Below are 16,715 nucleotides of genomic sequence, written 5' to 3'. Positions count from 1 at the left end.
TCAGTGTTGAAACCAAACCCCCACTCCCACACATGTTCCAACTATTAAAATCTGTCTTTTGGGGTCTGAAATAAATAGCCTAACCATAGTCTTGGATTTGCAGGAGAAGATGCTCCTTTAGTCTCTCTCCAGTAGCAGTGAGAGAGACCGAGACAGTGGAGTTGAGGGGCCCTGGTTCTGGCCTGGTTGTTATCTGTTGGCCATGTGTGCTACCGTGGAGTAGAGCAGAGCCAGACTGCTGAGCTGCATGCCCCGGGTGCAGAACGTCACGGCAGGGCCTCTCCCCAGGCCTCCCCAATGAGGCATGCAGCCTTTATAGAGCCAGGCACGCTTTAACAGGCCCCGCTCCTCACTCGCCTTCCCTGTTTATTTATCCACAGGCCCAAGATGGCCAGAGCAGATGGGAACCAGACATCTCAAACAGAAACAATGGCAAATGCAGCGCAGGATTTATCGCTGGATTCCCCTGTGCCCCTTGCTACACTACGCTAGGATGCCTCGCTAGGAGTTAGGAGAGCACCATGTTTATCAAGGAAGTTCACCCTCCCTATCCGCTCCTTCTATCTCTCTTCACCTCTCTCTCTATCTCCTCCTCTCTCTCTACCTCTGTCTCCACTTCTCCCTTATGAACCCATTTTTGTTGTGACTAGTTAAGAAAAACACAGCCAAACTTTTCATGCGCTATGGACTTCTTATGGAGCACCATTGCCTCATATGTTCATGCACATCATTCGAGATGAATGTCACAGCTGCGAAGAAGCTCGGGTGTTTTGAGCATAACGTGGATCTGGACGGAATAAACTGTATTTGAAGGCTGGAGTGTGATAACTTACTGAGGCGTTGCCAGGGAACAGCTTAATGTCTATTCACTTCCATTAGAAGGGTGTTCCTCCTATTAGGCAGAATAATGTAATGGACTCTGATGTGAAAGGGTCCTGGGCATGCTTTAGAAAAAGTTGAAGGGGATATTGTCATAGATCATCACTGTCTTTTTGTTTCATTTTAAAGTTTGGCGATAAACTAATGGTACCGAGTAAGCCCTATTGACTAGTACCAGCTATCATATTCTCCTATTCAAGTCAATGAACTGCTAATGGTTCTGAATTCTCTGTATCAGTGCTACAATACAACTGTTTGGAAGGGCCTGATCATTGAGTGAAAACACCATCCTCTTTTTCTCAAAGCCCACTAACTACCTTAACATTAGTATTGTTGCATACCAACAGAACTCTGCTCTGGGTCTTGAGGTTAAGAGACAATGCTTATAAATCTCTGTGGTCCTTCTCCCTCTCTCAAATTCTGATGAATGTGCTTTTCTCCTCCATGTCTCCCTCCAGACGGACGTCTTGGTGGTGAGCTGTGACCTGATAACGGACGCTGCCCTCCACGAGGTGGTCGACCTGTTCCGAGCCCACAACGCTACCCTCTCCATGCTGATGAGCAAAGCCCACGAGTTCACCGAGACTGTTCCCGGACAGAAGGGCAAGAAAAAAACCGGTGCGATTCAGATGATTATAACACAACAAGCGTTATTACACCAGATCCCCTGCATTTGAGTTTGAGTCAACCAAAAATAGTGAATGCAGAACACTACTTCATGCCATCTGTCAGTATTTTTATGGATGGTAAAATGGTACATTTCAAAGATTCATTCCCTAAAAAGGATATTCCCCAGTTAGCAAATGTTTATCGCACTTGTAACAATCTACGATGAAGCTCGTTGACATTTTTATTTCTAAATCTGTCTTATTAAACCGAGTGAAGGTCTGTAGGCCTAGATGTTAGTTTTACAAGCCAGTTTACAAGCCATCTAGCTTAGCCATCAAGCCAAGCTAGATGGCTTGCTTGCTTAGTCGTGTGGTGAGATCTTAGCCATTGATGTGTGATTGTTCCTCTGGTGTCTTCCTTCTCCCAGGGGAGCAAAGGGACTTTGTTGGGGTGGATGGTACAGGAAAGAGGCTCCTCTTTATGGCCAACGAGGCCGACCTGGACGAAGGTGTGGTCATCAGGAAGTCCATCATGAGAAAGTGAGTATGACTTTATCATCACATTTAGTGGTTAAATGTACACTACTAAAGGACGTTGCCATGAACAGTACTGCAGATATTGCGATAAACAAGATGCAAGATGTATTTCCCACACAGTCACACACAGTATCTGTGCATGTGCAAAGGTTCGCTTTACACTGTTCGAGCATGGTAGGTGCGGGACCAAAACAGTGGGGGAGTTTAGCCTCACGCTTCAATGCTCTTAGTTGTTGCGGAAATTGACCCACTGTGCTGTTTACTTTGTGCACCTACATAATATCACTGAGTCTACCTTTAAAAATGGTCTCCCCTCAAACCCAATAATGCCTATTGTCTGACTGGTGATGATGAATTGAAACTTATGAAATGTTGGCTGTATTAGTTATTAGTTTCCATTTCAAATATCTTCATTGCCTTGTCAAATTAAATCCCCGTTCTCACTATTGATGATGTGACGTTTTCATAGCCTTACAAATAATGTGACCGAGTTGGTCTGGGTAGGAACTAGGAGTCAGGTACTATAATGCCTCCCCCGGTCTAACAATATAGGGATACATATTTTATCACTTCTCTTTTGAGTCTGACTCTTGAGACTTTCCACTGGGCTGTCTTATCAACTGAACTGGGTTCAATTCCTAATTTCAAAACTTTATCTGTACTTGTTTGAGCTTGAGCAACCATCACTCAACTGGTTCTCCAGGCAGGAAAAAGCTAATGTTTAACGCATTTGGAAGATCTCAAATAGTATTTGAACCCAGGTCTGTCTTATCAAGTCACCAGGTGTGTGTGTGTGTGAGTTAGCATAGCGCAAGGCGCGGAGTGGAGTGATGAAGGGAACAACGCAAACTTGTTCAGAACTGACCCCGCATTTGTGTGGGATTGCTAATAAAAACACAGCACTCCCCAGCCTTGGCTGTCATGAGACTAACCAATTACTTCAGCTACACAGGGATTTGCTCCTGCTTTGGCTGTGTTTGGCAGTTTTTCCACGGCAGACCTCCTGTTCCAGCTTAGCGCATGCTGTGGTCCTTTTTCTTTCACTTGTTCTCGCTCTCTTTTTCAAACATCCATGTGGGCTTTATCGTTGCGCTGGGTGGTTGTGTGTGTGCTTGCATTTGGCTGCTCTGAAGCCGTGTATTTATGCTCTTATCTCATCGCGTCTTAGTGTCAATCGGCAGTAGAAACAATAATGCATTCTCCCTGACCCATTTTCGGGTAAAAAGCTACGGGATGCGGCTGGAGAAATGTAACCATTCTCAAATTCATAGCTATGGCTACAAGGACTGACCGTCCACAATATCAAAACATGTTTTGAGGCTAAATTGTGTTTTTATAAATGTTGGCGCAAAACAAACTTATATTTTGGGTTCTGGTGGGGTTCAACAGTTGCACTACGCTCATGAGGCATTTTTAAGTTATGTTAATCGCCAACGGTTATGGGTTCGATTCCCGCTGGGGCCATTCATACATAAAATTTTTGCACGCATGACTTTAAGTTGCTTTGGATAAAAGTGTCTGCTAAATGGTATTTATTATTATGATCCACAATGGATGTAGTAACTGCTGATTTGCCTATTTAAAAAAAAAAAATTTAAGCTTTATAGCAGAATTCATGTTTGTTCAATTGCCAAAGGTGTAAATCCTACTTGACCAGATCAATAAAATGATATATTGATGTATAATACTTGCAAATGTACTGCCCACTACTAAATACATCTTGGTATTAAGGCCATTTGCAGTTGATAAAACGTCATGCATAAGGAATTTGGATAATAAGGAACTAGAATAATGAACTAGATAGTCAGTCATATTCGCTTTTGACAGAAATGGTAAACTTGCTCATCAAATACCCATATGTCTAGTGTGCACAAAATATATGAACCCATTAGTAGCATTATGTTGAGTCCCCTGTGTGGTGTCTATGATGTCTGGGCTGAAAGAGCTGAAGCTGTCGACATCCTGGCTGGACCTGGACTGCAGCCCTGGGACCATATTCATGAAGTAGTTATCTAGGATCAGGTCCTCCCTGTCCATATAATCTTATCCATTATGACCTTAAAGGCAAAACTGATCCCAAATCAGCACTCCTACGAGACCTTTTGTGGAGATGGGCCCAGGTCTTGTGCCTTGGTCCTGGGCTTCTGGTCCTGTTCACTGGTCTGGGCTGTGGGCTATGGTTCTATGACCTATGTTCTAGGTTGTGGACTCTGGGCTGTGGGAGCTGGTCTGTTGGGAGCTCATAAATACTTCAGGGAGCCCGAGCCACACTAAATCCTGCCCAATAAGAGAGGGGCCGCAACAGCAGCTGCAAGCATGCTTCCCTGCAAAAGCAAATTGGCCACGTGCGCTAATGTGAGATACGCACACACATGCATGTAGCAAACACACACACACACCAGGATATCACATGCAGTTGTGGGCTTGTGGCACTACATTCATACTGAGCTTTTTTACACTGAAATTTTTGCTTATAGGAAACATCTGAACATTTTGGCCTGCACATGCACATTGAAAGACTGGCTAATTGTAGCTCCACAAACATGCACAACCTCACAGGCCTGAAGTTTATTAGACATGTTAACCCTAAACAAATTAAACTTCTAGTTGAGCTTTACAATAGAAGTCGTCAATGAGCCCTAGGCCACTTGTTGAAAGACTGAGGTCTATTGAGTTTGTCACTCTTATGATATCTTAAAGCTGTCGGCTAACTCTTCAGCTAGCATAAGTGTCGATGCTTTGTCGTTTATTTCAGCCCCAGATGTCAAAGGTCTCTGTTTCGACTCTGTTTTCCCCCATTAAGCCCCTTTTTCCTGAGCGTAGGAAGTTTGAGATGTCTGAAAGCCTCCCCTACCAGCTCAAGTCGTTCCCTGGCTGTTTGTCTAAGCTGTCTCCAGAGTCTTTCTTTACTTGTCTGCCGTTGTATTTAAACAGACATAGGCTGGGTGACGTATGGAATGGGATCGCTGGGCTGCCGTCACGTGCTGCTGTCCTATACTGTGGTACGGCTAACCTGGGACCAATGGCTTAACCACCACTTACTTTGGGCCACTCAATTCCTTTGTACAAATTTCCAATTGATATCAATGCATGAGTTATTCGAAGTTACAAACGCAGATCTTGGGCTAGGATAAGGTCATGATAAGCTGTAGTCCACACTACCTACCAAAAGAGTTTTAATCTGTATTCTTCGTAGCTGTTTACAAACCACAATAGTCAGAGGCTGGCACTAAGACAGCATTGAATGAGCTGTATTCCGCTATAAGAAAACGCTCACCTAGAGGCGGCGCTCCTAGTAGCCGGGGACTTTAATGCAGGGAAACTTAAATCCGTTTGACCAAATTTCTATCAGCGCGATAAATGCTCTCCCTCGCCCTCCATTTGGCAAATCTTACTATAATTCCTTCCTCCTGATTCCTGCTTACAAGCAAAAATTAAAGCAGGGAGCACCATTGACTAGATCAATAAAAAAGTGGTCAGATGAGCTACAGCTACAGGACTGTTTTGCTTACGGAATTCATCCAATGGCATTGAGGAGTATACCACCTCAGTAATTGGCTTCATCAATATGTGCATCGATGACGTCGTCCCCACAGTGACCCCAACCAGAAGCCATGGAATACAGGCAACATCCGCACTGAGCTAAAGGCGAGAGCTGCCGCTTTCAAGGAGCGGGACTCTAACCCGGAACTTATAATAAATCCTGCTATACCCTCCGACGAACGATCAAACAGGACTAGGATCGAATCGTACTACACAGGCTCTGACGCTCGTCGGATGTGGCATGGCTTGCAAACCATTACACACTACAAAGGGATCCACAGGTGCGAGCTTCCCAGTGACGTGAGTCTGCCAGACGAGCTAAACTACTTATATCCTCGCTTCGAGGCAAATAACACTGAAACATGCATGAGAGCACCAGCTGTTCCGGAAGACTGTACAATCACGTTCTCCGCAGCTGATGTGAGTAAGACATTTAAACAGGTCAACATTCACAAGGCCACAGGGCCAGACAGATTACCAGGAATGCAGTGGAGCAGGTTGAGAGCTTCAAGTTCCTGGTGTCCACATCACCAACAAACTAACATGGTCCAAACACACCAAGACAGTCATGAAGAGGGCACGACAAAAGCTATTCCCACTCAGTTGACTGAAAAGATTTTGCATTGGTCCTCAGATCCTCAAAGGTTCTACAGCTGCCTGGTATGGCAACTGCTCGGCCTCCAACCACAAGGCGCTACAAAGAGTAGTGCAAACGGCCCAGTACATCACTGGGGCCAATCTTCCTGCCATCCAGGACCTCTATACCAGGCTGTGTCAGAGGAAGGCTCTAAAAATTGTCAAAAACTCCAGCCACCCTAGTCATCGACTGTTCTCTCTACTACCGCACGGAAAGCGGTACCGGAGAGCCAAGTCTAGGTTCAAGAGGCTTCTAAACAGATTCTACCCCCAAGCCGTAAACATATAGCCCAGACTATTTGCATTGCCCCCCACCCCCCCTCTTTACACCACTTTTACTCTCTGTTGTCATCTATGCATAGTCACCTTAATAACTCTACCTACATGTACATACTACTTTAACTAACCGGTACCCCCTCACATTGACTCTGTATCGGTGCCCCCTGTATCAAGTCTCTCTATTGTTATTTTACTGCTGCTCTTTAATTACTTGTTACTTTTATCTCATTCTTATCTGTATTTTTTGGAAACTGCATTGTTGGTTAGGGGCTCGTAAGTAAGCATTTAACTTTAAGGTGAAGGTTGTATTCGGTGCATGTGACTAAGAAAATTTGATCTTAAGTTGGTATTCAGCCCTTAAAGAACTTTCTCTTCCGTTCTAATGCCCTCATCCCTTGTTTTCTTTGATACACTGATATTTGGCCTACATGTTACTGCAGGATATGGTCAATATTCTTCAGAGACTCTTATTTTGATGACTTTTTAAAGGTGTTTGTTGGTTACCAAGCATCAGGTCCAACAAACTGCATGTTCTTGACCCCTGTCCTAGATTACCACCACGTTGTCCCATGCTAGTGGTCTGTGTGGTGACACCCTTCACTACCCATTTCCACATGTGAATGAAATGCAAGCTGAAGACATGCTACACATATGATATGAGTTGGCCCCTGAATTGATTTGACCATGTGAAGGCTCCTGCAGATTCCTCGCATACAATGTTGCTCCACTTTCCACTGTAAATCGAGCAGAGGTGAAGTCAGTCCTTGCTGTACTACCATTCACTTTTAGGATGAAATCATGGATTTGGTAAATCACTTGAGGTCTACAGTACTTGGTTCCCACTAAACTAAATATATTTGAAGAATTTAGGACCATTGCAAAACAAGTAGCATGTGTCTCGTACCCTGTGTGCCATGAAGCACACTCCTCAAACATTCCTCTCTTTAAATGGCGTCAATCTATTGTCCAATGGCAAGTGGCGAAGTTTGGGAAGCTATACGTTTAACTGCACGCTTTCCTAAGTAACTACCCAAGTCTGGATTTTTTTTGTCCCTTCATATTTACTTTCTGTGCTCAGACAAGAGAGGATACAAAGAGCCTAGGTCTTTATAGTAAAGCCCTGTGTAGCTGGCCGCTTGAGCAAATTTGCCTGGGCTTTGCAGTGGTGTTGACACAGACCAGGTCCAGAATAGCAGTTAGAACTGTCCCTTCAGAGAGAAGCACAAGACCATTTACCTCACAGCGCTGCTGCCATGTGGAATGTGCTCGTTTAGGGCCTACTACACATGGAGGTTTTTAGTAGTAAGTCATTATGCTATTTGGAAGTGAGTCACCCAAGCCCGAGGAGTCTTCCAACAATGTTCTGTTTCACTCACCAGCCAGGCCCTAGACCTGGTGTTCCCAAACTGTGGGGCGCGGCCCCTGGGGACGGGGTGGCTTTAAACTTACTCTTGAAAGTTGTAATAGTAGAATACACAAGGTGCAATTTAGAAATTGGATAGTGCATCATCAGTTCCTCTTGGTCATTGCATACCTTAGAGGTATATATAACTTGTCAAAAATATCCAGCTCAGCTAGACCATTTCGGCTAACATTTTTTTGTTTTGTACCCCATAGATATTGTTGTAATTTTGTCACTCAAATATCACATGAATACATGTTATACCGGGAAAAATGTATAGAATTGCGCGAAAATGTACTTTGCACCCCATGACAAAATGTGTAGAATTGCAGAAAATAAGCTTTAAACCTGCAAAATTCTCTCCACCAACAAGAGGGGTGTGAACAGTTTGTCTCAATAACAGTGCTTGTGCCCATAGAAATAGACATGGTGCATCTGTGCGGGGAGGGGTCATGGATGTTCCCCAACGCAGGCCCTGAGGGAAAAATTGCTGTAGACTACCAGGAATTACACATTAAACTTGTTTGGCAAATGCAGTGGCTTTATTTTTTTTTTTATTTTTTTTTTTTTCACCTTTATTTAACCAGGTAGGCTAGTTGAGAACAAGTTCTCATTTGCAACTGCGACCTGGCCAAGATAAAGCATAGCAGTGTGAACAGACAACACAGAGTTACACATGGAGTAAACAATTAACAAGTCAATAACACAGTAGAAAATAAAAAAAAATGGGCAGTCTATATACAATGTGTGCAAAAGGCATGAGGAGGTAGGCGAATAATACAATTTTGCAGATTAACACTGGGGTGATAAATGATCAGATGGTCATGTACAGGTAGAGATATTGGTGTGCAAAAGAGCAGAAAAGTAAATAAATAAAAAAAACAGTATAAAAACAGTATGGGTATGAGGTAGGTGAAAATGGGTGGGCTATTTACCAATAGACTATGTACAGCTGCGGTTAGCGGATAGCTGATGTTTGAAGTTGGTGAGGGAGATAAAAGTCTGCTTCGGATCCAGCTGATTGGAGATGTTTGATGTGAGTCTGGAAGGAGAGTTTGCCAGTGACCAGTGCCAGACTTTACCTAGCATGGACTTGTAGATGACCTAGATGGGTCCACATATTCAAGCATACAAGTCAGTGGTGGGTGGAACCATGGCCACTGCATCCAGTTTGCTGGTGAGTGTTGCCATTTTGTAGATGACGGGCATGCGGGTGCAGTTTTACTAGGGTAATCGGTTGAAAAGTATGCATTTGATTTTTTCGATTGGAGATGTTTGTGAGTCTGGAAGAGCAGTTGGAGGCCACGGAAGGAGTGCTGTAAGAGCAGTTGGAGGCCACGGAAGGATGCTGTATGGCATTGAAGCTCGTTTGGAGGTTAGATAGCACAGTGTCCAATGACGGGCCGAAAGTATATAGAATGGTGTCGTCTGCGTAGAGGTGGATCAGGGAATCGTCCGCAGCAAGAGCAACATCATTGATATATACAGAGAAAAGAGTCGGCCCGAGAGTTGAACCCTGTGGCACCCCCATAGAGACTGCCAGAGGACCGGACAGCATGCCCTCCGATTTGACACACTGAACTCTGTCTGCAAAGTAATTGGTGAACCAGGCAAGGCAGTCATCCGAGAAACCGAGGCTATTGAGTCTGCCGATAAGAATATGGTGATTGACAGAGTCGAAAGCCTTGGCGAGGTCGATGAAGACGGCTGCACAGTACTGTCTTTTATCGATGGCGGTTATGATATCGTTTAGTACCTTGAGCGTGGCTGAGGTGCACCCGTGACCGGCTCGGAAACCAGATTGCACAGCGGAGAAGGTACGGTGGGATTCGAGATGGTCAGTGACCTGTTTGTTGACTTGGCTTTCGAAGACCTTAGATAGGCAGGGCAGGATGGATATAGGTCTATAGCAGTTTGGGTCCAGGGTGTCTCCGCCTTTGAAGAGGGGGATGACTGCGGCAGCTTTCCAATCCTTGGGGATCTCAGATGATATGAAAGAGAGGTTGAACAGGCTGGTAATAGGGGTTGCGACAATGGCGGCAGATAGTTTCAGAAATAGAGGGTCCAGATTGTCAAGCCCAGCTGATTTGTACGGGTCTAGGTTTTGCAGCTCTTTCAGAACGTCTGCTATCTGGATTTGGGTAAAGGAGAACCTGGAGAGGCTTGGGCGAGGAGCTGCGGGGGGCGGAGCTGTTGGCCGAGGTTGGAGTAGCCAGGCGGAAGGCATGGCCAGCCGTTGAGAAGTGCTTATTGAAGCTTTCGATAATCGTGGATTTATCGGTGGAGACCGTGTTACCTAGCCTCAGTGCAGTGGGCAGCTGGGAGGAGGTGCTCTTGTTCTCCATGGACTTCACAGTGTTCCAGAACTTTTGGAGTTGGAGCTACAGGATGCAAACTTCTGCCTGAAGAAGCTGGCCTTAGCTTTCCTGACTGACTGCGTGTATTGGTTCCTGACTTCCCTGAACAGTTGCATATCACGGGGCTATTCGATGCTATTGCAGTCCGCCACAGGATGTTTTTGTGCTGGTCGAGGGCAGTCAGGTCTGGAGTGAACCAAGGGCTGTATCTGTTCTTGGTTCTGCATTTTTGAACGGAGCATGCTTATCTAAAATGGTGAGGAAGTTACTTTTAAAGAATGACCAGGCATCCTCAACTGACGGGATGAGGTCAATGTCCTTCCAGGATACCCGGGCCAGGTCGATTAGAAAGGCCTGCTCACAGAAGTGTTTTAGGGAGCGTTTGACAGTGATGAGGGGTGGTCGTTTGACTGCGGCTCCGTGGCGGATACAGGCAATGAGGCAGTGATCGCTGAGATCCTGGTTGAAGACAGCGGAGGTGTATTTGGAGGGCCAGTTGGTCAGGATGACGTCTATGAGGGTGCCCTTGTTTACAGAGTTAGGGTTGTACCTGGTGGGTTCCTTGATGATTTGAGTGAGATTGAGGGCATCTAGCTTACATTGTAGGACTGCCGGGGTGTTAAGCATATCCCAGTTTAGGTCACCTAACAGAACAAACTCTGAAGCTAGATGGGGGCGATCAATTCACAAATGGTGTCCAGGGCACAGCTGGGAGCTGAGGGTGGTCGGTAGCAGGCGGCAACAGTGAGAGACTTATTTCTGGAGAGGGTAATTTTCAAAATTAGTAGTTCGAACTGTTTGGGTATGGACCTGGAAAGTATGACATTACTTTGCAGGCTATCTCTGCAGTAGACTGCAACTCCGCCCCTTTGGTAGTTCTATCTTGATGGAAGATGTTATAATTGGGTATGGAAATCTCTGAATTTTTGGTGGCCTTCCTGAGCCAGGATTCAGACACGGCAAGGACATCAGGGTTAGCAGAGTGTGCTAAAGCAGTGAGTAAAACAAACTTAGGGAGGAGGCTTCTGATGTTGACATGCATAAAACCAAGGCTTTTTCGATCACAGAAGTCAACAAATGAGGGTACCTGGGGACATGCAGGGCCTGGGTTTACCTCCACATCACCCGCGGAACAGAGAAGGAGTAGTATGAGGGTGCGGCTAAAGGCTATCAAAACTGGTCGCCTAGAGCGTTGGGGGCAGAGGATAAGAGGAGCAGGTTTCTGGGCATGGTAGAATATATTCAGGGCATAATGCGCAGACAGGGGTATGGTGGGGTGCGGGTACAGCGGAGGTAAGCCCAGGCACTGGGTGATGATGAGACAGGTTGTATCTCTGGACATGCTGGTTGTAATGGGTGAGGTCACTGCATGTGTGGGAGGTGGGACAAAGGAGGTAACAGGGGTATGCAGAGTGGGTCTAGGGGCTCCATTGTGAACTAAAACAATTATAACTAACCTGAACAACAGTATACAAGGCATATTGCCATCTGAGAGAGACATACAGCGAGGCATACAGTAATCACAGGTGTTGAATTTGGAAAGCTAGCTAAAAACAGTAGGCGAGGCTAATCCGCTAGCACAACAAACAGCAGGTAAAATGGCGTTGACTAGGCAACGGGGCCGACAGGTAAGACAAACAAGCAGAAAGGAGTACCGTGATTAATGGACAGTCCAGCGTGCGTCAGCTATGTAGCCAAGAGATCAGTGTCCAGGGGGCAGCGGTGGATGGGCAGGGGGGCTGGGCTGGCGAGTGTTATCCAGGTTTTTTTTTTAAACTAACAATGACTAACTAGCTTGTAGCTAGTTAGCTGGTTAGCGTCTGGAGGTTCTTGAGTGTGTCATAAAAATAAGAGTAAAAGTAACAGCGATTCCGTATCACATTGGGTGAGGCAGGTTTCCGGAAGGTATAAACAAATTAAAAATCAAAAAGAGATAGAAAGTAAATGGGGTCAGAGAGTGATTGGGACGCGGTGGTTCAGACGGTTAGCAGGCCTGTGCTAACAAGCTAACAGTTCGTAGGCCCAAGCTAGACAAGGTAGCAGTTAGCGGACCGGAGCTTGACAAGCTAGCCTTTAGCAGGCCGAATTAGCAAGCAGGGAGATAGCGAGGGCTAGAGAGTTAACCTTTGGGGGACGTCGCGATGGGGTGAGTCTGTTTATTCCTCTTCATGCGGTGAGCTGGAGATACAGCGATTCAGAAAGCTCGCGGGCCTTGGCCAGCAGATGGATCTTTATGGCCAAACAATGTGTATTGTAGTTGGAGGTCCTTCCTCCAGCATGTAGGCCTTCCCAGTAGACAGACTAGGCCTGTTGCTGCTCCTGCTTGTGTTTAACCATGGTGCAATTCTCCATAAAGGGCACACGTTGACCCCCACCACTCTCCTCCACACCACCAGCCACAGCACACTGATCCCTGGGTATCTCTCCTGCTGGCCTGCCTCCCTGCCTGCCCAGCCCCACAGGTGCCAAACAATGATGTCAGATGCTGGTTGTGTGCTAGGATATTCCTGTCTCTGTTTTCAGACCCTCGTTGATGGGTTCAGCACATGTCCCCTCTGTGAGCTGGTTAATGGAATGGCTCAAAGTTGTAGTAATTTACCTCTTGCTTGTTTACCCGCTTCCCTCTTCCCCCTCAAAACGTGATTTATACGGCCCGGCATCTGGTTCTGAAATCTGCATGGCCGAACAGAGCTGACTCATTCTCAATGCTTCAAATCGCATTCTTCACCCAAGAAAAGACGGAGCGGGGGAGGCTGTCACATAAAGTCCCAGAGATGAGATGGTTTTCTTAAATGTCACATTTAGGGGAGGAGAAGAAAATGGGGGGGCCCAGTTGACTGCAACACCACCAGGCAGGCTGGATAGCCGGGTCGCTATGATAGTGTTTCACCACTATGATCATGTTGGATGTTTGGTGGAGGTTTGTCATGTATTTCACCTGATGCTCTGACCCAGAGGTCATGTGGAATATAGGCTAGTGAATGTACAGCTATGGTCTTATCTGACCCATTGCGTAGGTTCTGTCCAAGGAACTGTTTATGGAGTCGGGTCACCTGGTCATACTTTAAGCGTAATTCAGAATCCAGAGAACGCGATAGTCTCTGGATCTAGCTATGCGGCTCTAAGACCACCGTCCTGGAGAAATTGTGGAGAAATTGCTTGAGCTGCGCTGGGAATTCAAAAAGTATGATAGCCAGTGGTCCAACATTCTATCACACTGCTGTCCGTACCTATCCACGTTTTGGACTCTGAAGCATTTCACTGTAAGGTCTACTACACCTGTTGTATTCGGTGCATGTGACAAATAAAATTTGATTTGATATATGTTTTATGTGAGCAGTGCTTCTAGAGGCTTTCTCAGAGGATGAGTCCTGCGTTCACCATGGCCAGAACTGCAGTGAACAGAACACCAGCTTTTCTAACTGACACCACAGTCTTTCAGAGCTGATGTTTGGCCAGGGGTCGGCAACAGGTGGCCCGAGGAACCAAAACGGCCTGCAAGTGTTTTTTTGAGTTGAGTTGAGTTTGAGTTGAGTTGATTTTTTATTTTTACAGGGACAGTGCACATTAATCAACGTTTCAGTAAAAGTGCCGGTTTTAGCCAGCCGGCTAATTTTCAACCGCAGTCCCTGGGCAGGTTATTAAAAACAATTACAATATAGACAATAGTAACATAGAACAAGCGAGACATAGCAACATAGGACAAGCAAGACATAGCATACAGACAGAGCAACATAGGACAAGCAAGACGTAGCATACAGACAGAGCAACATAGAACAAAAAGCAGCAAGACAAAATTCATAAAAGCAACAAAGTGTTTCCACACCTCACAAGCTACAGACAACAGACAACATGGAAAACGGCAACACACAGCTAGGGACCATGTTTACAAAATTGACCTTTAGCCATGTCTTCAAGCATTTTGTGAAAGTGTGATATGTGGTGCAGTTATGTGTGCCTGATGGCAGTGTATTCCAGACATGGGAAGCTCTCACAGAGAATGCAGATTTACTAAAGGTGCTTTTCCTTAGGGGAACTATACAGTCACCTCTCATGGCAGACCTTGTGGATCTGCTGCCATATGTCTGGGTTTTCTGTTTAACAAAAATATTGAGTGGAGGGGGAGCCAGGCCATTAAGGATCTTGAATACAAGACATGCGTTGGTGTATTGCACAAGATTTTCCCAACTCAAGAGCTCATGCTTTCTAAGGATGTGACAATGATGATGGCTATTGGGCTTCCTATCAAGCACTTTGAGAGCTGTTTGTAGACAGACTGAATAGGTTTTAATGTTGTACAGCAAGCTTGGGCCCAACTAGTCAAGCAGTATGTTAAGTGGGGGAGTATCATAGATTCGAAGTACAGTTTTGCTACCTCTGTAGTCAAACAATTTCGTATAAATCGGAAATTAGCTAGGTTGAATTTGGTTATTTGAATGACCTTATTCACATGCTTTTTAAAAGAGAGGTTGGAATCAAGTATGATGCCAAGGTACTTAAAATCGGATACCACCTGGAGCTTCTCCCCTGACACACAGACATCTGGCTCAGTAGCATCTGTTGCCCTCTTTGTGAAGAACATGCAAACAGTTTTTTTTTCACATTGAGATGCAAACACGAGTCACTGAGCCACTTTGTAACCTGGACCATTACAGTAGTGAGTTCTTGTGCAGCTTGTTGTTTGCTCTTTGCATGCACATATATCACTGTATCATCTGCATACATTTGAACTTCAGACCCAGTACAGACAGAAGGCAGATCATTAATGTACAGGCTGAACAGGAGGGGCCCCAGTATTGACCCTTGGGGCACGCCCACATCATAGCTACGAGTGGGCGACATCTCATTGCTCACTCTGACACACTGAGTTCTGCCTTCAATGTATGATTTCATCCATCTCAAGGCATCAGGGGAAAAGTTGAACTTGGACAATTTTGTGATGAGAATCTCATGGTTAACAGTATCAAAAGCCTTCCTTAGGTCCAGAAACACAGCCCCAACAGCACCCCCTTTGTCCATCTTGGACTTCACATTTTCCAGAAGAAAGCAGTTGGCCGTTTCTGTGGAGTGTTTCGCTCTGAAGCCAAACTGCATGGAGTGTAATGTGAAGGGGCTGTTGTTGAGGTGGGCAATCAGTTGTTCTGCTACACACTTTTCAACAACCTTTGACACCACAGGTAGTATACTAATGGGCCTGTAGTTACTCACGTTCACAGGGTCGCCTGATTTAAAGATGGCCGTTATTATGGCCGACTTCCATACCCTTGGAAACACACCGAGACCAATAGATGTGTTGGTGACCTTAGTAATGGGGCCAATGAGTGACTCTTTGTAGTTTTTAAGAAAGGTAGAGTCCATCCCAAACACATCTTTGGCTTTAGAGTTCTTTAGCAGTGTAGCCTAGTGGTTAGAGCGTTGGGCTAGTAACCGGAAGGTTGCAAGTTCAAGTCCCCGAGCTGACAAGGTACAAATCTGTCGTTCTGCCCCTGAACATGCAGTTAACCCACTGTTCCTAGGCCGTCATTGAAAATAAGAATTTGTTTTTAACTGACTTGCCTGGTTAAATAAAGGTAAAATAAAAAAAATAAAAATAGTGAGCTAATCACCTTGTTCACCTTTGACTCAGAAACCTCCCTTATGATGAAGACAGGTTGAGTGTCATTCACTAGCACTGAGCCCAAGAAACCAGTGGAGGGGTTCTGTGTCAGTACCCTGACAGAGTCAATAAAGTAGGAATTGAAGGCTGTTGCTATTTCGACTGCATCCTGTGTTAGATTGTTATTCACCATGATTTCTAGTCTTTTTGCAGTGTTACCATGGTCTTTCCCTGTTATGTATTATCTTACAAATAAATAGAGACATGATCATGTCTCTGTAATCAAGGTACAAAATTATTTTCGGCCCGAGGCAGACTAGTTGCCTACCCCTGATGTAGGCCATTTTGACTGCAGGTTTAGATTTAATTCTCTAACCAACATTATATTATCATGGTAATTTCACCAGAACACTTCAAAATAAACCCCAACAGAAATGATTCCTCTGAGTTTTCCCTCTTTCTTTCTCTTTCTTTATTTTTTTTCTTTCTCTTTCTTTCTTTTTCTTTCTCTTTTTCTTTCTCTTTCTTTCTTTCTTTCTCTTTTTTTCTTTCTTTCTTTTTCTTTCTTTTTCTTTCTTTCTCTTTCTTTCTCTTTTTCTTTCTTTCTTTCTCTTTCTTTCTTTTTCTTTCTCTTTCTTTCTTTTTCTTTCTTTCTTTTTCTTTCTCTTTTTCTTTCTCTCTTTTTCTTTCTCTTTTTCTTTCTTTCTTTTCTTTCTTTCTTTCTTTCTTTTTCTTTCTTTTTCTTTTTTTCTTTCTTTCCCTTTCTTTTTCTTTCTTTCGCTTTCTTTCTTTCTTTTTCTTTCTTTCTCTTTTTTTCTTTCTTTCCTTTCTTTCTTTCCCTTTCTTTCTCTTTCTTTCTTTCTTTCTTTTTATTTCTT

The 16,715-nt window shown here is 44.8% G+C and overlaps 1 protein-coding gene across 1 annotated transcript in view; it reads left to right on the top strand.

Annotated features, from left to right (window-relative positions):
* eif2b3 (eukaryotic translation initiation factor 2B, subunit 3 gamma) overlaps positions 1 to 16,715 on the top strand; it is a 48,726-nt gene that overhangs the window by 11,698 nt on the left and 20,313 nt on the right. The window contains exons 4-5 of the mRNA XM_029623716.2: positions 1,338 to 1,497; positions 1,916 to 2,027. Of these exons, the coding sequence (XP_029479576.1) occupies positions 1,338 to 1,497; positions 1,916 to 2,027 (272 nt within the window). The remainder of the gene's footprint in view (positions 1 to 1,337; positions 1,498 to 1,915; positions 2,028 to 16,715) is intronic.

The sequence above is a fragment of the Oncorhynchus nerka genome, linkage group LG20 (genome assembly GCF_034236695.1).
Source record: "Oncorhynchus nerka isolate Pitt River linkage group LG20, Oner_Uvic_2.0, whole genome shotgun sequence".
In the NCBI taxonomy this organism is placed as follows: domain Eukaryota; kingdom Metazoa; phylum Chordata; class Actinopteri; order Salmoniformes; family Salmonidae; genus Oncorhynchus; species Oncorhynchus nerka.
This window is presented reverse-complemented; position numbering and strand designations above follow the sequence as displayed.